Source organism: Pseudophryne corroboree, chromosome 8 (genome assembly GCF_028390025.1).
Source record: "Pseudophryne corroboree isolate aPseCor3 chromosome 8, aPseCor3.hap2, whole genome shotgun sequence".
NCBI classification, from domain to species: Eukaryota; Metazoa; Chordata; class Amphibia; order Anura; family Myobatrachidae; genus Pseudophryne; species Pseudophryne corroboree.
In genome coordinates this window covers 291,430,632-291,455,014 of record NC_086451.1, presented here as the reverse complement: position 1 = coordinate 291,455,014, position 24,383 = coordinate 291,430,632, and the positions used below count along the sequence as shown (strand labels likewise).

General features: G+C 46.1%; 1 protein-coding gene across 1 annotated transcript in view; it reads right to left on the bottom strand.

Annotated features, from left to right (window-relative positions):
- Positions 1 to 24,383, bottom strand: part of TMEM164 (transmembrane protein 164) — a 226,317-nt gene that overhangs the window by 123,743 nt on the left and 78,191 nt on the right. The window contains exon 2 of the mRNA XM_063937303.1: positions 7,480 to 7,529. Coding sequence (XP_063793373.1) covers positions 7,480 to 7,529 — 50 coding nt within the window. The remainder of the gene's footprint in view (positions 1 to 7,479; positions 7,530 to 24,383) is intronic.

The window sequence follows — 24,383 nt, the reverse complement described above, 5'->3', positions numbered from 1 at the left end:
GTCTATACGTGCACTCATTTCTTTCCATAAGCTCAACCACTCAGGTGTCTGCCCCGCAGGGGGTGACATCCCTTCTAAAGGCATCTGCTCCGTCTCCACATCATTATCCTCATCAAACATGTCGACACAGCCGTACCGACACACCGCACACACACAAGGAATGCTCCAACAGAGGACAGGACCCACAAAAGCCCTTTGGGGGGACAGAGTGAGAGTATGCCAGCACACACCAGAGCGCTATATAATGCAGGGACTAACTGAGTTATGTCCCCTATAGCTGCTTTTTCTATATAATTTATACAGCGCCTAAATTTAGTGCCCCCCCTCTCTTTTTTTTTTACCCTTTTCTGTAGTGTAGACTGCAGGGGAGAGCCAGGGAGCTTCCTTCCAGTGGATCTGTGAAGGAGAAATGGCGCCAGTGTGCTGCAGGAGATAGCCCCGCCCCTTTTCCGCAGCCTATTCTCCCGCTTTTTTCTGGATTCTGGCAGGGGTATTTTCCACATATATAGCCTCTAGGGCTATATATTGTGGTATTTTTGCCAGCCAAGGTGTTATAATTGCTTCTCAGGGCGCCCCCCCCCCCCAGCGCCCTGCACCCTCAGTGACCGGAGTGTGAAGTGTGTGTGAGGAGCAATGGCGCACAGCTGCAATGCTGTGCGCTACCTTGGAGAAGACTGATGTCTTCTGCCGCCGATTTTCCGGACCTCTTCTTGCTTCTGGCTCTGTAAGGGGGACGGCGGCGCGGCTCCGGGACCGAACACCAAGGACTGGGCCTGCGGTCGATCCCTCTGGAGCTAATTGTGTCCAGTAGCCTAAGAAGCCCAATCCGGCTGCAAGCAGGCGAGTTCGCTTCTTCTCCCCTTAGTCCCTCGCTGCAGTGAGCCTGTTGCCAGCAGGTCTCACTGAAAATAAAAAACCTAAGTCTATCTTTCTTTCTAAGAGCTCAGGAGAGCCCCTAGTGTGCATCCAACCTCGGCCGGGCACAAAATCTAACTGAGGCTTGGAGGAGGGTCATAGTGGGAGGAGCCAGTGCACACCAGGTAGTCAAATCTTTCTAGAGTGCCCAGCCTCCTTCGGAGCCCGCTAATCCCCATGGTCCTTACGGAGTTCCCAGCATCCACTAGGACGTCAGAGAAAAATCCTTATCCCCTGCTTGCGGAGATAAGCTGCCATAACCACCATGATCTTGGTAAATACTCTGGGGGCTGTGTCTAACTCAAAGGGTAAGGCCTGGAATTGAAAATGTTGCTGGAGGATAGCGAACCTGAGGTAACACTGATGGGACAATGCTATAGGCACATGCAGGTAAGCATCCTGTATATACACAGAGATACCATGTAATCCCCCGGTTCCATGGCCAAAACTATGGAGCGTAACGTCTCCATGTGGAACCTTGGGACCCAAATGTATTTGTTTAACATTTTGAGATTGAGAATGGGCCTAAATCAGGGGTGGGGAACCTTTTTTCTACAGAGGGCCATTTGGATATTTATAAAATTCTTCAGGGGCCATACAAAAATTCTCAACTTAAAAAATTACCCTGCCCCCCAGTAGGTCTGCCCCAAATAGTGCAGTGCCAGATCCACAATTGCCCTCACAGTGCCAGGTATACAAATGCCCCCCCACAGTGCCAGGTATACAGATGCCCCCCCACAGTGCCAGGTATACAGATGCCCCCCCACAGTGCCAGGTATACAGATGCCCCCCCACAGTGCCAGGTATACAAATGTCCCCACAGTGCCAGGTATACAAATGCCCCCCACAGTGCCAGGTATACAAATGCCCCCCACAGTGCCAGGTATACAAATGCCCCCCACAGTGCCAGGTATACAAATGCCCCCCACAGTGCCAGGTATACAAATGCCCCCCACAGCGCCAGGTATACAAATGCCCCCCACAGCGCCAGGTATACAAATGCCCCCCACAGCGCCAGGTATACAAATGCCCCCCACAGCGCCAGGTATACAAATGCCCCCCACAGTGCCAGGTATACAAATGCCCCCCACAGTGCCAGGTATACAGATGTCCCCCACAGTGCCAGGTATACAAATTTCCCCACAGTGCCAGGTATACAGATGCCCCCCCCACAGTGCCAGGTATACAGATCCCCCCTCCCTGCTGCTTACCGCTCCATTCGGCAGCGTTACTCATGTGTCAGGAGTGGACAGGGCGGAGAGCGCGGCTATGTCGGGTGGCGGCGGAGTGTAGGACTTCAAACCAGCCGCCGGTGCGAGAGCCAATCAGAGCTCGCGGACCGGCAGCTGCGGCTCCTGATTGGCTCACGAACCGGCGGCTGGTTTGAAGTACTCACGCCGCCGCAACCACCCGACATAGCCGCGCTCTCCTCCCTGTCCTGACAGCTGAGACACGCTGCCGCCGGACTGAGCGGCGGCGTGTCTCGCTGACAGAAGCGGGTGGGCCTGAGCAAACGGATTCGCGTGCCGGAGGTTCCCCACCCCTGGCCTAAATGATCCATTTGGCTTCTGGACCAAAAATAGGTTGGAGTAAAAACCCTGCCCCCGTTGTAATAATTACCCCGGACTGAAGCAATTTCTGAACTGCTTCTTGCAGGGCCCTGGCCTTCGCCTCTATATGAGACGGGCTGGTGCAAAAAAAAAAAAAAAAAACCCTTTGAGGAGGCTGCTTCTTGAAAGGGAAAACAACCCAGAGATACCACTTCTTGCACCCAAGCATCTGTTGTCGACTGCTGCCATATGTGTGCAAACTGAAGAAGTCGGCCTCCTACCCTGGAGTCCCCCAGGTGGAGGCCCGCACCATCAGGCTGATGGTTTCTGTTCTGGTTTGGAAGCTGGACCTCTGCTAAACCAATGCTTCTTTGCTTTACCAGACTTATTGTACTGGGTTTGCTTCGATTCATTTTTTACCTTTTGTTTTACCTTGCCACCGAAATGGCCGAAACCCCGAACCCTTAGGCTTAGGGTTATAACTGGCAGGAAACCTGACCTTCTTGGATTCTACTTCTGACTCCAGAATATGTAAATTCCTTACCATAAAGAATGTTCCCAACAAAAAGACAAAGCTTCCAGAACCTTCTTGGATTCTGAATCAGCTTTCCATATACGTAGCCAAATTGCTCTGCGAGCAGCTACCGTTAAGGCTGATGCTTTAGAAGCAATCGTACCCATATCCATTGCTACTTCTTCTAAGAATAGCGCAGCCGGTTTCATATGAGCTATATGGGACTCATGCTCCCTAGTAGGTGCTGAGAGTCCGTTTTCCAGTTCAATTCAACTACCGCTTTTGCCATCCAGGCTGAGGCCATAGCCGGCCTTATGACTGCCCCTGACAAAGAAAAAATGTTTTTCAAAAAACTATCCACTCTTCTGTCTGTGACATCGTTTAATGACGTAGATGGTAAAGACAAAATAGATTTTCGCACTGATCGAATGACGTGCGTACCTACCTTAGGAGGCACTTCTCTTTTTAAACATTCCCCAGTTGGAAAAGGTAATAAGAATCCCATTTTTTTGGAATTCTATATTTCCTATTGGGTGTAGCCCAAGCTTCCTCCATAATTTCCGTCAGTTCCTCTGACCCTGGCAACTCAACCCTAATTGTTCTGGGACGTTTAAACACAGGTGCCTTAGTATTTATTATTGGCTCAGCTGAATCCTCTAGAGACAGGATAGCCTTCATTGCTCCAATAAACTCAGCTATATCCTCTGAGCTGAAACCTTCCACTTGTTCTTCATATGGTGAAGTACAGTATATGGAGCTATCCTCATCTGATGTATCATCCTGTGTAGCCTGTGAATTTGATTATATATTTACCCTTGGTTTATCAGCTTTGTTGATTTGTAGAAGCTGTTGGGGCTATACCATAAGATGGGAGCTGCATGTATGGGTTAATATTGTACCCTATTCCTGAAGTTAAAGCTGTAGGGACCAACCTGTCAGCTATACTGGATAAGGTTTGTGCAAACATAGCCCAAGGTGGATCTATTTGTCGTTGAACAGGGATCTGCCTTGCAATCTGCTGAAACGCAAAACAATTTTCACATAACCCATCATGTGCCAGATGCTGAGTTGATAACCCCACCTTGCAGGATAAACATGTTATGAGTGTTGGTGTTAATGTAACCTTGTCACCGCTCTTAGACATGATAAACAATCAGCTTTTCACAGTATACTACACAATCTGTGACTGTAATCACTTTACTTGTATAAAAGTGATCAATCTGACCCCAACCCAAGCACCAGCATTGAGGCTCAGAAGAAACCACTGACAAACATATATAAAGTCAGCAATCACACTAGCAGTCAGTCACATGTTTATATTAGTCATATGAGCATATTATCAACTACGAACACATTTCAAGTATGTAGGAGTACATTTACTGAATTCTGTTCTATACAGTTATTTAACGTATTCAGACGCATTGCGAAGAAAAACCACAGTAATGTACACAAACTCATATGCAATAGGCACTAAACTTAACTATTCATACTGACAAAAAGTAGATAGAAATTTAGTGCTGTATAACCAGTACTCCGTAGAGTGGGATACAGGGAGACTCGCCCCACTCCCAGGATCGATCAATACGTTAGCGAACGCTGAGTGGATCCAGACAATACTAGTGTACACTGCCGCTCTGGTAACTTTTAGTGGACACAGACGCTCAGTGAACGCTAGTGCATGGAGATGCTCATGTCTGTGACCCGGTCTCTTAGCGGTAAACCTTAGTGTACACAGACGCAGCGGCCTATGGTGCAACCGAGACCCCTCGTGGTAGCGTCCGAGACGGAAGTGAGGCAATCAGTTCATGGCGGGAGACGCACGGAAACTGGTCATGAACTGGGGGAGGGGCGACCAGGAGAGCATCTGACTCCCCACTGCTGACATCAACCCTAGGGATCGCAGCCTCAAACTAATCCTGGTGCCTTATGATTCCTAAGCCCTAGTGCTGGAGCACCCGTGGTGGCTCCGCGCCAGCTACGGTTTGATTGTCTCCTCCCAAACCAGTGCGGCTGTGTCCGTATTCCCCTTCTAAGCGTAACCGATGCCTTACCTTCTCCCCGTGCTCCGGCCACAGCCTGGTAGAGTCTGCTGGACCTGCTAGTATATCCGACACAGACAGCACTTGTACCGTGGGTAAGCATTGTTGCGACCCTTTCCAATATGCGTGTAAGACGCCGTTAGGAAAGATCACTCAAAACAATGTAGTAAGACTATAAAAATAAAATAATAAATCTTAGGGCTGCCAAACACAGCAGCCCTGTGACCATGGTCCGGCTCCTGCCGCACCAAACAAAAAACTGATTTGACTGAGCCAGTGGGCGGGAATATATGGACGAGCCCGTGGCATCCTGGGAGGCCAGAAAGCTTGTGATTGTTTGGTGCCAATCCGCTGTCGCTCCATCATATCCCAATGTTATCCTGTGGATAACCTGTGGACCCTGCCGGAGAAAGCCTTGATTGACAGTGAGCACTGTGGTAGAGCCAGGTTTGTCCGCGGCAGGCAATGCAGCTCGCGACCCGCGACATGCCGCCAAAATTGCACCAGGGACCCGCTAACAGAGACCCCGGTGTAACACTCACCGCACCTTGATCTTCGGCATCTGTTAGAGGGTGGCGGCTAGCTGCCAGCGTGGGCACACATACTAACGATGTGTGATCAGCAACTCAGGAGCTCAGTGTCCTGTCAGCTGGGATTACGAACCATTAACCCTCAGAAGGTTGGTTCGGTCCCCCCTCTAAGTCCCACGAAGCAGGTAGCCTGGTTGAGAACCAGGGCTACCTAAAAATAACTAAAATAAAAATAAAGGAAACTGTCTGGAGCTTCAGAGAAATGCACCCGGCTCCTTGGGCACATTTTTTCTAAACAGAGTCTGGTAGGAGGGGCATAGAGGAAAGGAGCCAGCACACACACAAACTAAAGGTTTTAAAGTTCCAGGCTCCAGTGGACCCGACCTATACCCCATGGTACTAAAGTACAGATCATAAGTATCCACTAGGACGTAAGAGAAAAGACAATTTGTCCATCGAGTTCAACCTGTTAGTGCTCTCCTACACTGAATGTTTAGCGGTTATCTAAAATACGCCTTTGTTTTTTATTACTATAGTACATGATTTATCCACCATAACCCTGTATATACTTATCCATTAGGAATTTATCTAACCCATTCTAAAAAGTAAATGACAGAGTCCGCCATTACTACTTTTTCAGGAAAGGAATTCCAAATAAGTATTGTCCTTACTGTGAAGAAACCTTTCCGTCTGTGTGCAAAATCTCCTCTCCTCTAACCTAAGCAGGTGTCCTTTGTTATGACCTTACCAAAAACAAATCCCCCGCTAGCTGTGTGTATTGACCCCTTATATATTTGTAAATGTGAATCATGTCCCCTCTTAATCTCATTTTTTTCCAGTGTAAACATGCCTAGTCTAGCATGCCTTTCCTCGTATTCTGGAGTCTCCATCCCCTTAATCAATTTGGTTGCATGTTTCTGAACCTTTTCTAGTTCCAGGATCTTTTTTTTTTGTAGTATGGTGCCCATAACTGTGCAGTTTGAGATGTGGCCTCACTAGTGATTTATATAATGGGAATATAAACACGCTCATCCCTTGCATCAATTCCACGGTTTATGCATGCTAATACCTGGTTTGCCTTTTTTGCTACATTCCTACTTTGGGTACTACTGTTGAGTTTGTGATCTATGTGAACACCTAAATCTTTTTCCAGTACAGAATCCCATAGTACTTCCCCATTTAGTATGTAGGTGGTATTCTTGTTCTTGCTACCGAAGTGCATTACCTTATATTTGTTTATATAGAACTTTCCATTTTGCTGCCCATGTTTACAGTTTAAATAAGTTGTGCTGAAGAGACTCAGCATCCCCCTCCGAATTTATAACCTTACACAGTTTGGTATCGTCTGCAAACATTTACACTGCTCTCTAGACCTACTTCTAGATCATTTATGAAAATGTAGTACAATAGTGGTCCAAGTACAGACCCTTGTGGCACGCACTTATTACTTCAGTCCATCTCAAAAAAGTTCCATTTACCATCACTCGCTGCTTCCTTATATTCAACCAGTTACTAACCCAAGTGCATATTGTGCTCCCTAGCCCAAGTTCTCTTAATTTGTAGATAAGTCTCATGTGGGGTACTGTATCGAATGTTTGAGCAAAGTCTAAAAAGATTACATCCACTTCTTTACCCTGATCTAGGTTCGAACTAACTGTTTCCTAATAAGTTAGTTTGACATCATGTGTCATGTTTGACATAGATCATCTATCCTTCACAAATCCATGTTGGTTCCTATTAATAACTTTACTGGTTTCAAGGAACGCCTGTATTCTATCCCTTAAAACACCTTCCAGTACTTTCCCCACTATAGATGTAAGACTTACTGGTCTATAATTACTTAGACTATAATTTGCTGGTAAAAAAGGGGAAAAAGGAAGATTACAATTACACAATTTCCATATTTCAAAGTCAGTAAGCAAAGTACCCACCTGAATACTATTGTGGCAACTTTACATGGGGGACATGCCAGGAGAAATATCTGCAATGCAAAATGAGGAGGAATTAATATTTCACTGAAACAGAAGGCCAGAGCACATCATCTATCTTTAAATGTAATACTTTATATATTATGGGTTCACAAAGCACCTACAAGAATGAAGATCAAAAGGTCCCAGAGCTATCCACAGTGGTGGTTGGGTACTCCTCATTACAAGTGTGGTATCAAATGTCCCTAGGTTTTAAATGCATTTATCCACTGATAAATAGAATGTACTACCTTCCTATGAATTCACATAGGTTATATTTCCTTTTCTGTTAATCTGGTCAAGTAAACAAGAATTTACATTATGAAAACCACCAACAGTAGACAATTATAAATATCATAGCTAACAGGAGCATAACCGAGTTCTGCAATTCAATTCAATTTCTAAATCACAATCTATTTTTGCAGCAAATTCACATTTTTGTATGCACCTTCCTAAGCAGGTGTAATCAAAGGATGTTTCTTATTGTAAGATACAATGCTGGGACACCATGCAACACCCTTTGTACACCTCTCAAAATGAATAAGAATGCCCTTGGGGGCCTGAAACAGTCGTTCTCACAACTGGATTGATAGTGGTACACGTACATCGTGTGTGTGTGTGTGTGTGTGTGTGTGTGTGTGTGTGTGTGTGTGTGTGTGTATATATATATATATATATATATATATATATACACACACACATACACACACACACACACACAGTATATACACGATATTGATAGAGAAAATTTATATATTTTTTATTTTTTTCATTCTGAAATTAATGAAAACACATGGTGCGGGTATCCCTTATTTTTAATGGGTAGACACAATAAACCGTTAAAATCACGTACCAAATACAGCTGTTAAAACCGCCGCCAGCGTAATCAGCTTGAGGTGTATCGTAAATTATCCTGCCTTTAGAGCAATATTTGCCAGGCAAAGATCTCCAGTACCATATCCACATTCAAGTTATCCGATCTCCTCACATCACCAACACGCTAGGCCACGCCCTTAGCGTACCAACATTCCTATCTTTATAGTACAATTCCACCAATCATATACAAGTAAAATCTACATATTTCTGCAGTAAAACATACAAAAACAATATGATAAAACAATGCAACAGTATAGCTGGTATTCACGAGCATGGTGTATAGAAAAACCATTATGTTTTTGTAGAAAAGGAAAAAGAAAACATGGTCTTTACTTTGGGAAAGGGGTAATTTCAATCCCCTCGTTAAGGCCATTAGGACACATTGGGTGGTATTCAATTCTTTCCACACCCGTTCTGTTTCTGCTGATGTGTGATATCATTTCAGCTCGCTACCCCTGGGGTAGCAAGGCGCCCTAACCCATTACACAGCTAAACCAGATTACTATGGGCGCGATAAGCACAATAACTGGGATCACTTTCAAAAGGAGATTGAGTGTGATATATCATTTGAATACCGAAGAAAAGGCTGCACTAATAGGAATGAGAATTAACAAATAAAGGAGAGCTGAAGTATACAATCTCTAAAATATTTATTAAAAGCTCACATTTGAATACAATAGCATCAAAAGAGAGCACATTTAAAATATGTATAAAAATATACAAAATTGTATAGATAATAGAAAGTTCACTGGGTCACCGTACGCAATTAAATCACAATAATGTCCACATACAGTGTGACGCCTCAGATACACTTGTTGCCATTGTAACTCTCAATAGTTACAATGTGTCCCAAACAGATACTTTTCGTATAATAAATAACTGTTCGTAGCAAGAGGGCTCCGCTCTCTAGACTGTATGTAGGAGCAGTGTATAAGTCCCGGCAATCAACAGAGCAGGTGGCAGGTGCAATGAGTTTTACCTCTCCTGTGGGCTGGCGTCACCGAGCGTCCTCAGGTGAGGTCCACTGAAGTGCCCACTCGTATGCTGGCAGGGGAGAGGGGCACGCGGCAGATGCACTGGAAACAAGTGACAACTTGCAGCGGGAGACGTCCTCTGATCTCATTCCTATGAGCACAGCCTTTTCTTTTTTCTATTTGCTTTGCAGTATTTAAAGGCATACACACAGTGCCTGTACGGCAGCGCACAGGGGGAATTGGAATACTTCTTTATTTACTTAGGCGCTATTGCTAGCTGGTTCTTTTTGTGATCATTTGAATACCACCCATAGTGTTAATTTTGGACATTGAACACTGTAGAGAGACTCAAAAAATTCATAGGAACGGTTACAAAAAAACAACAGGGAAGATACAGAGGCTTGATATGACAAGGGTGCTTGTACCTTGGTCACACTATATTTTACTTTACTCATATACAAACCAACATCACTTCCCAGACAACGCAATCACTGAATAGATTAAGTGGGACCGGTAGGAATCATATAGAAAGAGTGATGGAACTTGTAGCAAACAATGCAATTCTAGGGGAGGTTGGGGATTCAAATGTTATTGCCCCCGATCTCCCGTCTAAAGTGATGGGAGATCACAGTGGGGAATATTAATTTGATACTCCCTACCACGTTTTTTGCGCCCATTTGTGTCAGGTTTAGCCGCATAAAAGAGGTTAAACCAGACTAAACTAATAGGCGCGATCGGGAAACGTGCCATTTATGTAAATGTTATCAATCAGACACAGCCTACTGTATGTTAGACTCTAAACACATCTTCAACACTAGGGTCACAATGGCATTAATGATCTGGGATACTACTAGATAAAAATCAAATGACTACATAATAAAAACCCGTGGCAATGACAATGCTGCTTCCTGCATGCACCAGGTTGTATTTACAACATGAGGATAGGGATCTCATCAAGATCAGTTTTCACATCTGTCTAATTAACCATCATAAATCCAGGGGGAGACCCAATTACTGTCTGTTTACAGGTGAGCATGATGCCACCCGGCTAGCCACAATCACTGTGCAGCTAAGAGAGTGAATGCAATAGGATGTGGGAATAATGGCACACTATCTTCCTAAATTTTATGCCGCTATGAGAAATAACCGGTTTTACTTATGGAGAACAGTAAAAAAAAAATTCTACTTTTAAGATGTATTTTCTGATCTTTCAAATGATCCTACGAACGCAGAAAGACCTTCTTACTTCGGTGTAAAAACAGGATTTTAATTACCTACCAGTACATAGGGGATACTGGGAATCCATTTAGTACCATGGGAAAGCACCAAAGCTCCCAAACCAGGTGGGAGAGAGTGCGGAGGTTCCTGCAGATCTGATTGACCAAACTGAAGGTCCTCAGAGGCCGAGGTATCGAACTTGTAAAACTTAACAAACGTGTTCGACCCCGACCAAGTAGCTGAGCGGCAGAGCTGTAAAGCAGAGACACCCCGGGCAGCCACCCAAGTGGAAACCACCGACCTAGTAGAGTGGGCTTGAGCAGATTTCGGAATCGGCAAACCTGCCGTGGAATAAGCATGCTGGATACTGAGCCTGATCCAGCACACAATGGACTGCTTTGAAACAGGACACCCAATTTTATTGGGATCATAAAGAACAAACAGCGAGTGCAATTTTCTGTGATGAACAGTTCTCTTCACATAGACCTTCAAAGCCCTTACAACATCCAAAAGACTTTGAAGTAGCAGAGACGTCCGTAATAGCCGGAACAACAATTGGCTGGTTGATGTGAAATGCAGACACCACCTTAGGAAGAAATTGCCGACGAGTCCTGAGTTCAGCTCTGTCCTCATGGAAAATTAAGTAGGGGCTCTTGTGAGACAACGCCCCCAGCTCCAACACGTCTTGCTGAAGCCAAGGCCAACAGTGTGACAGTCTTCCACGCAAGATACTTTAAATCTACCTCCTGTAACGGTTCAAACCACTCCAATTGGAGGGACTGCAGCACCAAATTGAGATCCCAAGGTGCCGTGGGAGGCACAAAGGGAGGTTGGATGTGCAGAACACCTTTCAAGAACGTCTGGACCTCAGGGAGAGAAGCCAATTGTTTCTGAAAGAAAATAGACAAGGCCGAATTCTGGACTTTTATGGAGCCTAGGCATAGGCCAACATCCACTCCCGACTGCACAAAAAGCAGGAAACGTCCACCGTAGAATATGGACTGCTCTCACACCAAGAGACATATTTCTTCCAGATACGATGGTAATGTTTAGACGTTACCCCCATCCTGGCTTGGATCATAGTCGGGATGACTTTGTCAGGAATCCCTTTCCTGGCTAGAATCAGCCATTCACCTTCCATGCCATCAAACATAGCCGTGGTAAGTCTTGATAGACGAACGGACCCTGTTGCGGAAGATCCTCTCGAAGAGGCAGAGCCCTCAGATCATCCATCAGCATCTCGAGAAGATCCGCATCTCGAGAAGATCCGCATACCAAGCCCTTCTTGGCCAGTCCGGAGCAATGAGGGTTGCTTGAACTTTTTCCCTTTTTAGAATTCTTGGGATCAGAGCAATGGGAGGAAACAAGTACACTATCTGGTAGACCCACAGAGTTGTCAGGGTGTCTACCGCCACTGCCTTTGGGTCCCTCGACCTGGAACAATACCACTTGAGCTTCTTGTTGAGTTGAGAGGCCATCATGTCGATTTGTGGCTACCACCACCGACGTGTCAACCGTCGGAACATTTCCGGGTGAAGGACCCATTCCCTCGGGTGCAGATCGTGTCTGCTGAGGAAGTCTGCTTCCCAGTTGTCTACTCCCGGAATAAAGATCACAGACAACGCCACGGCGTGTTTTTCCGCTTAGAGTAGAATTCTTGACACCTCTGACATTGTGGCTCTGCTTTTCGTTCCGCCCTGTCTGTTTATATACATTACCGCCGTCACATTGTCCGACTGGACCTGAATGGCCTGACTCTGAAGGAGACGAGGGCTGCAGAAGGGCATTGTAGATAGCCCTGAGTTCCAGGACGTTAATTGGAAGGACGACTTCCTGTTTTGACCACCTTCCCTGAAACTGCACCTCCTGGGTGACTGCTCCCCAACCTCTGAGGCTTGCGTCAGTGGTTAGCAGGATCCAATTCTGAATCCCGAACAGTCGACCCTTGACTAGGTGAGAAGTCTGTAGCCACCACAGGAGAGAGATCCTGGCTTTTGGTGACAGACAAATCCTCTGGTGCATGTGAAGATGCGATCCGGAAGAAACAGTTGTCCAACAGATCCAGCTGGAAGGGCCTCGCATTAAACCTTCAATACTGAATTGCTTCGTAACAAGCCACTATTTGCCCCAGAAGGCGTATACAGAGATGCATTGTGATTCAGGACAGCTTCAAGACGGCCCAAACCATCGACTGGATTTCCATTGCCTTTTCCAAGGGAAGACATACTTTCTGAGACTCTGTGCCCACTATCATTCCCAGGAACTGAAGGCTTTGCGTTGGTTCCAGGTGAGATTTTGGCAGGTTCAGAATCCACCCATGATCCAGGAGTAGTCTGGTTGAGGGGACAATGTTCTCCAACCGCTGTACCCTGGACGGTGCCTTTATGAGAAGTACGGAACTATGTTCACTCTCTGTCTGCAGAGCAACATCATCTCTGCAATCACTTTGGTGAACACCCTCGGTGCCGTGGAGAGACCAAATGGCAGGGCCTGAAACTGGTAGTGGCAAGTCCTGCAGTGCAAACCGTATTGCCATTGGAGAAGCTAGGGGTATCTCCAGGTAAGCTGGCTCTCAGATGCTGTAGGAGCCATTACCATGTGGCCTTACACTGGGAATTAACCCAGACATATTTGTAATTATTTATGGTGTGGGGTGCGGTGGCCCCTGTGGTGGTATGGCTGGGCGGCTTCAGGTCGGCACACCCTAACACTTTATTAACACTTATAATTTTCCCTATCACTTTGTATATATTTTTGTATTATTTTAATCACACCACTAACATAGCACTTCTGTGCTTCTTATTAACCCTTATTAATTCTCACCTGAGTGCTGACCTGGGGTAGCCGACCTGTGCCGACGTTATGGGGTCCTGCACCCCGGACCCATACTTAGTATTAGGGACCCCCAGTGACGGAGAAGCCTCGTCGATCTGCCTGGGGGCTTAACCCTATATCTGCAGATATACGCAACTAAGATCTCCGTATTATCTGACTATTATGTAGTAATATTTTTCACTCGGTGTGCATTAGGGAACACAAATTGTTTTTTTCCTACACAGAATTACCCCTCCCTTTTAGCACCTGAGTGACATCACAATCTGATTGAGCAGCTTACCATTTTGTGCAAACCGTAGATAAGCCTGATGAGGCGACCAGATCGAAATGTGAAGATACGCATCCTTGACATCCAGAGATGCTAGGAATTCCTCCTCCTCCAGACCGGAGATTACTGCTCTCAGAGACTCCATCTTGAATTTAAACACTCGTAAGTACGGGTTCAATGACTTGAGGTTCAGAATCGGTCTTACCGATCAGTCTGGTTTCGGTACTATAAAGCTGAAATAGTAACTTGTTGTGTAGATGAGGTGGAACTGGAATAATGACCTGGGTCATTAACAGTTTTTGAATGGCATCGTGTAAGTTCACTCTCGCCTCTTGTGAAACTGGTACGCCTGATTTGAAGAATCTGTGAGGTGGGAGCTCCTTGAACTCCAGTCTGTAGCCCTGGGATATAAGGTTTATGACCCACGGATCCTGGCACGATCCTGTCCAGATGTGACTGAAGAATTTTAGCCAGGCTCCCACCCCATGTTTTCCAGGCATCACGGTCCACTGTCATGTGGAAGGTTTTGAGGAAGCGGAGCCTGAGCCCTGTTCTTGTGAACCAGCAGTCACTGGTTTGCATGGTTTACCTCTAGCGGCGGTAGAAGAACCTCTGGCCTTGCCCCTAAACTTGGCAGTCCGAAAGGACTGTAGATTAGGTCCTGAGTAGGTCTTCTCTGCTGGTGGAGCTGCAGAAGGTAGGGATGTGGACTTACCCGTAGTAGCTCGGGAGATCCATTTGTCGAGTTCATATCCAAATAAGGCCTCTCCTGTGAAAGGCAGGCCTTCCACTCCTTTCCTGGAGTACAAGTCAGCAGTCCACTGACGTAGCCATAATCCTCTGCGTGCCAACACTGCCATAGCTGTAGTGCGTGCATTAAGCAAACCTATTTCTTTTATGGCTTCCACCATAAAGTTTGCAGAGTCTTGTATATATTGCAGGAGCAAAATAATTTCCTCTTGAGGTAAGGTGTCTAACCCCTCAATTAAATTACCTGACCATTTAGCAATGGCTCGTGTAATCCACCCAAATGCTATAGTGGGTCTCTGGGCCACCCCGGCAGCAGTATACAAAGATTTAATGTAGTCTCAATCTTGCGATCAGCAGCATCTTTTAGGGAGGCTGCACCAGGCACAGGTAGTACAATTTTACATGAGAGCCTGGAGACTGACGCATCCACTATCTGTGGATTTTCCCATTTTTTCCTATCCTCAGGAAGAAAAGGAAAAGATGATAACAACCGCCTGGGAATTTGAAGTGTCTTAACTGGATTAACCCATGGTTCTTCAAACAGGGTATTTAGTTCCTTGGACACAGAAAAAGTGGCTGAGGATTTTTTCGTAATATTAAAAGTAAGATTCCTCACTCTCCTCTGTCACCTTATCAGGGATATTTTGAACTTCTCTAATATCATCTATGAGAGCCTCAACACCCTGTGACAGAGTACCCTCCCCTACCTTTGTGTCCACCTCACCTTCCTCCCTTTCTGACCCTTCATCAGAGTCAGAATGTAGTATATGGGCCACCTACATTTACTGAGACGCTGGTCTGGGTACCGAGTCGTTTTTCATAAACTCATCCATAGACTGCTTTAAGTATTGCGTCTCTTTCTCATTACGAGATAATTTTGTATAAATGGTGGAAATCATTCCCCTAATGGAGTCCAGCCATGCTAGTTCTGCCCTACTAGCCTGGGAAAGGATACTACACTGACTACACACTACGGAACCACCTGGAGAAGAGGAACACTGTGCCTTACATGAAACACACTCTTTGCTTGACATACTGCAGTGGTGACAGCACACACACAGGAAAAGGTTAAAAGCACAATTAACCCACAAAAGATCCCTTCCAGAGAGGCACAGAGTATGGAACCAGCACACGGCGCCCTTATCGCTAATGCCAAGCTTAGCCGGGTCACAGACTAAGTACCTAGATTAGAGACTTAGTACACTAGTAAATCACTCCCCCCTGCTATAACCCCCAGGTACCACTAAGGTAAACTGGAGGTTTTCCGGAGGAGTTGCGCTTCCCTGTCAATCAGCGTCTGTGTCAGCTGCAGTAGAGAAAATGGCGCTGGTGAGCTGCTGGATCCACTCAGTGAAGCCCCGCCCCATCTATGGAGCGCGCTCTTCTTTATATTGGCTGATGTGTCAGAGTGCATAAAATAGAGACATTCCCCTTTTATGGCTGTAGTGCCAGTCTGGGTACTGTGTACTGTGTACACTACAGTGTACTTAGTCAGGAGACTCAGTCCGCCCCGTGTAGAAGCTGTGCGTCTCCGTACCCTCATGCCGCCATAATGGCCGGCGACCCACTAACCGGGACGCCGGCTTAGTACTCACCACTCTTCATTCTTCAGGGTATTAGGGATGGCGGCGTGCTGCTGGAATGTACGCTCGCCGTGGTGGAGTTTGCGAATAGTTCCCTCAGGAGCTAGCGTCCTGTCAGCGGGGAACGGGACCATTAACCCTTAGTGGGGTTGGGGTTTAGCCCCACCCCCTTCCAAGTCCCACAAAGCATGCAGGCTGGTGCCATCCAGTCCTGCCTTAAAATAACAAACTTTAAAAATAAATACAAAACACTCTTCAGGAGCTTCCAGAGATGTGACTAGCTCCTCCGGGCACAATTTATAAACAGAGTCTGGGAGGAAGGGCATAGAGGGAGGAGCCAGCACACACAATCAAACTTCTCAAGTGTCCATGGCTCCTAGTGGACCCGTCTATACCCCATGGTACTAAATGATTCCCAGTATCCCCTAGGACGTAAGAGAAAACTGCAGTGATGAACTTACCTCCAACAGTCTGAAAGCATGTGCAAAGTTTGTCACATATACCATTCAGAAATGGAAACAAAAATGTTACACTGTGAATAAAAGTGCAGTACAGTGTAACTAAAGCATGCCATTGTTCCCTACAAGCCAGGAATGGGAAAACTATTTTACATTATTGTAATGTACTGTATATTCTGTTTATAAAAGGTAAAATAACTACATGGGCACACTTTTCTTTCATGCGCAGTTGCAAGATTATGCTTATAAATGAATGATTGGCAAACACATGCATCAAACAAATAATTAAAATAATGAATGTTCAAAAATTTCCAACCCAGCTGATTGGTTCTGTATTACATTTTATTGGACAATGACATTTCCCAATATTTTAGATACATTAAAAACTATTGCACGGAAAGACAAAATGCGCACATGCCAGCTGCACTGGATGTTCAATTGTGTCCTACTGACAGCAGTGATAGGAAGCACTGCTTTGCAGGCTGCCAGTGTCAAGCTATGAATGGCAATGCATCAGGGTCATTTCATGCATGCAGGTTTACAGTCATTTATGCAAGCCGTGTACCTACTTAATATCTTCAAATTCAAACTGCAGCCAGAGTCTGGAACTGTTGGGAGGATACGGAAAGGCTATTTATTGTTAGGGAGGGAAAACCAAAAGAAACACTATGAATCACATTAACTCTGAAATCTGTATTAAACAGGACTCTCTTAAATATATATATGTTGAGGATTTGTTCTGTATACATCTGTTCAGGGGTGTAAAGTCAGCCGGAGGCAAATTGGAGTGTGGTAATGCACAGCGCATTACCATCCTGAGACTATGGGGTACATTAAGTGAGCCAGTGGAGAAGTTGCCCCATAAACCAATCAGCAGTGAAGTAACATCTATAATTTGCATACTATAAAATGATACAGAGCTGCTGATTGGTTGATGGGGAAATATCTCCACTGGCTCACTTCTACGCTCTTATCACTGCTTAGTAAATGTACCCCTAAACCTCATATGCATTTACACCCACAATGAGAAAGCACCTGCCAACTTAACGGGATTGTGTGTGAGCTGTGCAAATCCTGAATAAGAAACAAACGTTGGGAGCTTCGGATTTAAAATGTTTACTTGTGATAAATGGACTCCTGTAACACAGTTGCTGTATCAGATTAGAATGATAAAAGAAACTGATGTAAATTAAGGATTACCATAAGGAAATTGCAAAGGTATTTTGATATAGAAAACAGGAAATTACATGAGTCACGGAGGGCTGCGGATTTGCCCTCTCTGAAAGAAAGCTGGTCTTTTCTTACAGAGGTCAAAACAGGAGAGAATTGTAACCAGATTAGTGTAATGAGGTCTTCTTTTCAGATAAAGGATAGTTTCAGCTTTAGATAATATTTGTAATTCAGCTATTTCCCAAGAAAGGTATTGGTGCTTTTGTTTTATAATTCCGAGACCAGAAAAAAATTTGCACATACTACTGTGACACTAGTCTGCTATTTTACCTTTTGAAAATGCAGTCACAGTGGTATTAAGATCATCATAGTATTATGCTAATTGTAGTATTGGACTAAATGCGCCATCAGCCATTACATGCAATTACACCAGGGTTTCACAAATCCCAGGGGCCAGGTCACCATGACCCCTAGATATTGCTACCTGGCTACCAGATTATGCGAGGAAGCAGATCCAGCAGAGATTTGTGGGTGTGCCTGTATTGCGGCTGCACGGGATCGCATATGCATAGTGTCCGTCCCGGCCTGCGCTGACTGCTGTGCCTGGCCGTCCCAAACTGTGCTGTCTGCTGTATCCAAACTCTGGCTGCATAGAGCTCTCCGATAAGAGGGTCTATGCATGGCCAGGGATTGCAGCTTTGTAGGGAGGGAGTAGTGATGTAGCGACTGGGCAGGGGGGGATCGTTTGACCGGGTGGTGGCTGTGGAGTGGTGGTTGGCCTGGAGGTATCCACTTTGTTGTGTGGCCTCGGATGGTGGCTGCCAGGGGGAGGGGGGAGGGAAGCTGCACAGCATGGTGGCTGCGGAGGGCTGGTTGTGTGGCCATAGGGGACTGGGAGGAAACTGCTCAGTAAATGTCGCTGCAGTTTTGTTTAATTGTGTTGTGGGTTGTGTGTCTTGTTATAGTTTTTTGTTTTTTTTGTTTTTTTTTGGGGGGGGGGGGGGGGGCGCAGCGGTCTGGCTCCTACAATTTAATTCCGGCTCCTAGATTTTAGAATTATTTGGCAAGCAGTGATTTATACTATTGTGCTCTGGCTCTCCGCTCAGGCATTATCACCAAATTTCCTGTAACTGGTTGAAGCAGGCAACACTTCAGTCATAGCAAACACGTGTAGAGAGGAGAACACAATGTTGTCTGAATTAGGAGCAGGCAAGCAAGACTATTCCATAGGCTCTCATGCTCAGAGCAAGCAAATGTATTACTGCATATGGGCCAAGCACTGTAACACAGTCTATACTAGTGGTAAGCAATGTCTGGCTGCTGGCACACTGACTGTTGTGGAATTAAGCACCTTAGGATGCCCTGCCACAATTTTAGCATACCCGACAAGTGAAACGGAGGGAGGTAGGGCATGCTGGCTATATGTGGTTCTACAACCCAGCCCTGTTCTATGCTAAAGCTCAAAAGGTATCAAGTTAGCAAGTGAAATATTTGTTATGGGGTAAATTTTTACTAAGGTGGGAGGTTTTGTTTTTTTAACAAGTGATGTTGCTCATAGCAACCGGATTCTCCTTAACACTTATGTAGCCGCTTCTCTAAGATAATAGAAATAATCTGATTGGTTGCTATGGGCAACATCACCGGTTCTAAAAAACAAAAAAAACCACACCTGCCACCTTAGTAAATTTACCCCAATATATTTATTGAACATATATAATAATGGCCCCACAGACTTTTAGGCAGCAGCTACATCTGACCTTAGTGCACTGGGGGATTTTGCTTCTTTCTTTCCTAGATAACGCATACTATAACACTGGACGTCTTTAGTCATCCATTCAGTAAAATTAGATTTTATACACAAAACACATTCTAAGTTGAAAATTAAATTGTTTTTAGTGTGGCGCTAAGTAATGAGCACCATATGGAGCAATTCAATTATTTTGCAGATCGGGCGAGACTGAATTACTTATAGCACCCAAATGCACTGTTTAAAAGCAAAATGCGGCTAAATTCATGCAAAGTCCTGTTTAGTGCGCCCATATGCACCACTTTTTCGCCGATTTCAGCTGGCCACCTCAGGAGGCTGAGAGCAGAAATTATGCCTGAAAAGCTGGAACATCTCCGTCGGGCACCCACTGCCAATAGCCACGCTAAACACAACTGAATTCCCCTCACTGTTTTGAACACTCATCTCACATCTATAGTGGCAAGGATATGTTCAATTGTTTTGGGTGGCCATCATGCTTCCGAGTAGGACTTTTGGGCACCTTAATGGACGTGTACCTGGCTTTTGGAAGCCTTAACTGTAGTTTAGTACCGATCTACCAGTTTACCCGGCTAATGCCCTGCAATTTTGGCACTGTGACCAGTGCAGGGCTGGTCGCCCAAACACCTGAATATAGCTCCTCACTTTCGATAAGAGCTACAGGTGCCCAAAACAACTGAATTCACCCCTAAGATTAAGGATTGTTAACAGATTAATGGCGGTATACAATCAGCAGCAGTACTTTACAGTACTTTCTATCCTATTAGACCCAATGCCGGCACTCATCAGGGATTATGTTTCGGGTGCTTTAGGCACCCAAAGCATAATCCCCAATAAGCAGCTGCTGGAACCGCGATAACACATGGGATCGGGGACTTATTCCTGATCCCATGTGTTTCCATGTGATCGCGGGTCCAAATTCGGGTGTTAAAAACAGACGCTAATTGGTTACAATAAGGACCATCAGTCATGCTATCCATCCGTTTTTAATGGCCGCAATAGCATCGAGGCTAATGGGATACCGCCCTTAAAAAGTGTTTATATCACAGTACAAAACATTTCTCATCAGATAAAAATCGGTTCCTAGAGTGGAGTAAATATCTGCAGCTCTACAAACTCTCAGATTTCATCCTGTACAGACCAGACATGCTGCTTCTGACTGCCACTAGCAGCAAAGACACTATACTTAACCTTTACTCTGGAATAGTACAGTGACTAAGGTGTTTGAAATCCGTACACCTAGTAAAGCATATACAGTAAGAGGTGACTTTGTTCATTCACATAGGAAACCTTCCTCCACAGCAATGAATGTCACGTGTTTCCCAACTCTGGGGGTAATTCAGACCTGATCGAAGCAGCAAGTTTGTTAGCAGATGGGCAATACCATGTGCACTGCAGGGGGGCAGATATAACATGTGCAGAGTGTGTGTGATTTGGGTGGGGTGTGTTCAAACTGAAATCTGAATTGCAGTGTAAAAATAGGATTTTGGTTACCTACCGGTAAATCCTTTTCTCGTAGTCCGTAGAGGATGCTGGGGTATAGACAAGCCCACCAGGAGCCTATGGCACTTTAAGAGTTTGAGTGTGTGGGCTGGCTCCTCCCTCTATGCCCCTCCTACCAGACTCAGTCTAGAAACTGTGCCCGAGGAGACGGACATCTTCGAGAGAAGGATTTAACACAGATAGTGGCGACATTCATACCAGCTCACACATACAAGGCATATCAGGCTAACATAGCCTGAAAACTCAGCAACCGCTGAAAACATTAACTTACCAAGTAACAATGCAGTACTTAACTAAAAACAAACTTGTACTGAACCAGATAACAACTGCAGGAAAATGAAGCGCTGGGCGGGCGCCCAGCATCCTCTACCGACTACGAGAAAAGGATTTACGGGTAGGTAACCAAAATCCTATTTTCTCTTACGTCCTAGAGGATGCTGGGGTCCACATTAGTACCATGGGGATGTACCAAAGCTCCAGAACGGGAGGGAGAGCGCGGAGGCTCCTGCAAAACCGATTGGCCTCTTGATGATCTGAAGTTCAGTCAAAGGTATCGAACTTGTAGAACTTTGCAAACGTGTTCGACCTAGACCAAGTTGCAGCTCGGCAAAAGTTGTAATGCCGAGACACCCCGGGCAGCCGCCCAGGAAGACTCAACCTTACGAGTAGAATGGGCCTTGACAGACGTAGGAAACGGCAAGCCTGCCGCAGAATACGCATGCTGGATAGTAAACCAGATCCAGCGAGAGATCGTCAGCTTAGAAGCAGGACACCCAATTTTCTTGGGATCATACAGGACAAACAAACAGAGTCCAATTTCCTGTGACGAGCAGTCCTCTTCACACAGATTTTCAGAGCCCTTACAAAATCCAAGGACTGATGAAATTGAGGAGTCCGTAGCCACTGGCACCACAATAGGTTGGTTGACATGAAATGCCAACACAAACTTCGGAAGAGACTGCCGACGTGTCCAGAGCTCAGCTCTATCTTCGTGGAACATCAAAGTATGAGCTTTTACAGGACAAAGCCCCCAACTCCAACACACGTCTAGCAGAAACTAAAGCCAACAACGTGACAGCCTTCCACGTAAGCAATTTGACCTCAACCTCCTGTAGAGGCTCGAACCAGTCCGATTGGAGGAACTGCAACACCACGTTAAGGTACCAACGCGCCATAGGTGGTACAAAGGGAGGTTGGATGTGCAGAACTCCCTTCAAAAAGGTCTGAACCTCAGTGAGGGCAGCCAATTGTCTTTGGAAGAAAATGGATAGGGACGAAATCTGGGACCTTCACAGATCCCAACCTCAGGCTCATATCCACAACAAATTGTAGGAAGAGAAGAAACCGTCCCAGTTGAAACACCACTGCAGGAAATTTCTGGACTCACACCAAGATACATATTTTTTCCAAATTCGATGGTAATGTCTAGACGTTACTCCTTTCCTAGCCTGTATCAGGGTAGGAATAACCTTGTTCGGAATACCCTTCCGAGCTAGTATCTGGCGTTCAACCTCCATGCCGTCAAACGTAGCCGTGATAAGTCTTGATAGGCGAACAGCCCCTGCTGCAGCAGGTCCTCCCAAAGAGGACTCGGCTCTCCTTGCAGTAGATCCAGAAGATCCGCGTACCAAGCCCTTCTTGGCCAGTCCGGAGCAATGAGGATGACTTGAACCCCCCTTCTCCTTACAAGCTTTAGAACTCTTGGGATGAGTGGAAGAGGTAGTAAACACGTACACCGACTGGAACACCCACGGAGTCACTAGGGCGTCCACCGCCACTGCTTGCGGGTCCCTCGACCTGAAACAATACCACCGAAGCTTCTTGTTGAGACGAGAGGCCATCATGTCGATCTGGGGTACGCCCCAAAGATCTGTTACTTCCTTTAACACATCTGGATGGAGGCCCCACTCCCCTGGATGGAGATCATGTCTGCTGAGGAAGTCCGCTTCCCAGTTGTCTACTCCCGGAATGAAGATTGCGGACATCGCCAACGTGTGCTTTTCTGCCCAAAGGGTGATTCTTGTTACCTCTGACATTGCAGCTCTGCTCTTCGTTCCGCCCTGTCGGTTTACGTAAACCAACGTTGTCACATTGTCCGACTGCACTTGAATGGCCCGATTTCTCAGAAGATGTGCCGCTTGGAGAAGACCGTTGTAGACAACTCTTAGTTCCAGAATGTTTATCGGCAGGCCGTCTTCCAGGCTTGACCACCTTCCTTGGAAGGTTTCGCCTTGAGTGACTGCAACCCAGCCCCGGAGACTTGCATAAGTGGTTAGAAGGATCCAGTCCTGAATCCCAAACCTGCGGCCCTCCAGAAGGTGAGGTAATTGCAGCCACCAGAGGAGTGAAATCCTGGCCTTTGGCGATAGACGTATCCTCTGGTGCATGTGTAGATGGGATCCCAACCACTTGTCGAGGAGATCCAGTTGGAAGGACAGAGCGTGAAACCTCCCATACTGCAGAGCCTCGTAAGAGGCCACCATCTTTACCAGAAGGCGAAAGCACTGATGAACTGACACCCGGGATGGCTTCAGGACATCCGGGACCATCGTTTGAATCACCAACGCCTTTTCCTCTGGGAGAAACACCCTCTGCACCTCCATGTCGAGGATCATTCCCAGAAAGGACAACCTCCTGGTTGGTTCCAATTGTGATTTTGGAAGGTTCAGGATCCATCCATGTTCCCTGAGAAGCTGGGTCGTGAGTGTTATGGACTGTAATAGCTTCTCCTTGGACGATGCCTTCATCAGCAGATCGTCCAGATACGGAATTATGTTCACCCCCGTCTGCGGAGGAGAATCATCATTTCCGCCATCACCTTGGTGAAAACCCTCGGTGCTGTGGAGAGCCCGAATGGGAGGGCCTGAAACTGAAAGTGACAGTCCAACAATGCGAATCGAAGATAAGCTTGATGCGGCAGCCAAATCGGAATGTGGAGGTACGCATCCTTGATATCCAGGGATACTAGGAATTCCCTCTACTCCAGACCTGATATCACTGCCCTTAGAGACTCCAGTTTGAACTTGAACTCCCTCAGACAGGGGTTTAGTGATTTTAAGTTCAGAATGGGCATGACCAAACCACCCGGTTTCGGTACCACGAAAAAGTTCGAATAGTAACCTTTGCTTTGCATATGAGGAGGTACTGGTACAATAACCTGTGCCTCCACCAACTTCTGGACGGCTTCTTGCAGGACAGTCCTGTCTGCCAGCAGTGCTGGCAAGCCTGATCTGGAAAAAAGAAAAAAAAAAAAATAAATCGGTGAGGGAGATTTTGAAATTCCAGCCTGTACCCCTGGTACACAATCTCTTGCACCCAGGGGTCCAGGCCAGAGGACACCCAGACATGACTGAGAGTGTCCGAGTCTCGCTCCCACCGGCCCCACCTCCGAGGCGTGCAGTCCACAGTCATGCAGAGGACTTTTGGTGTACCTGAAGCAGGTTTCTGTTCCTAGCAACCTGAAGCCGC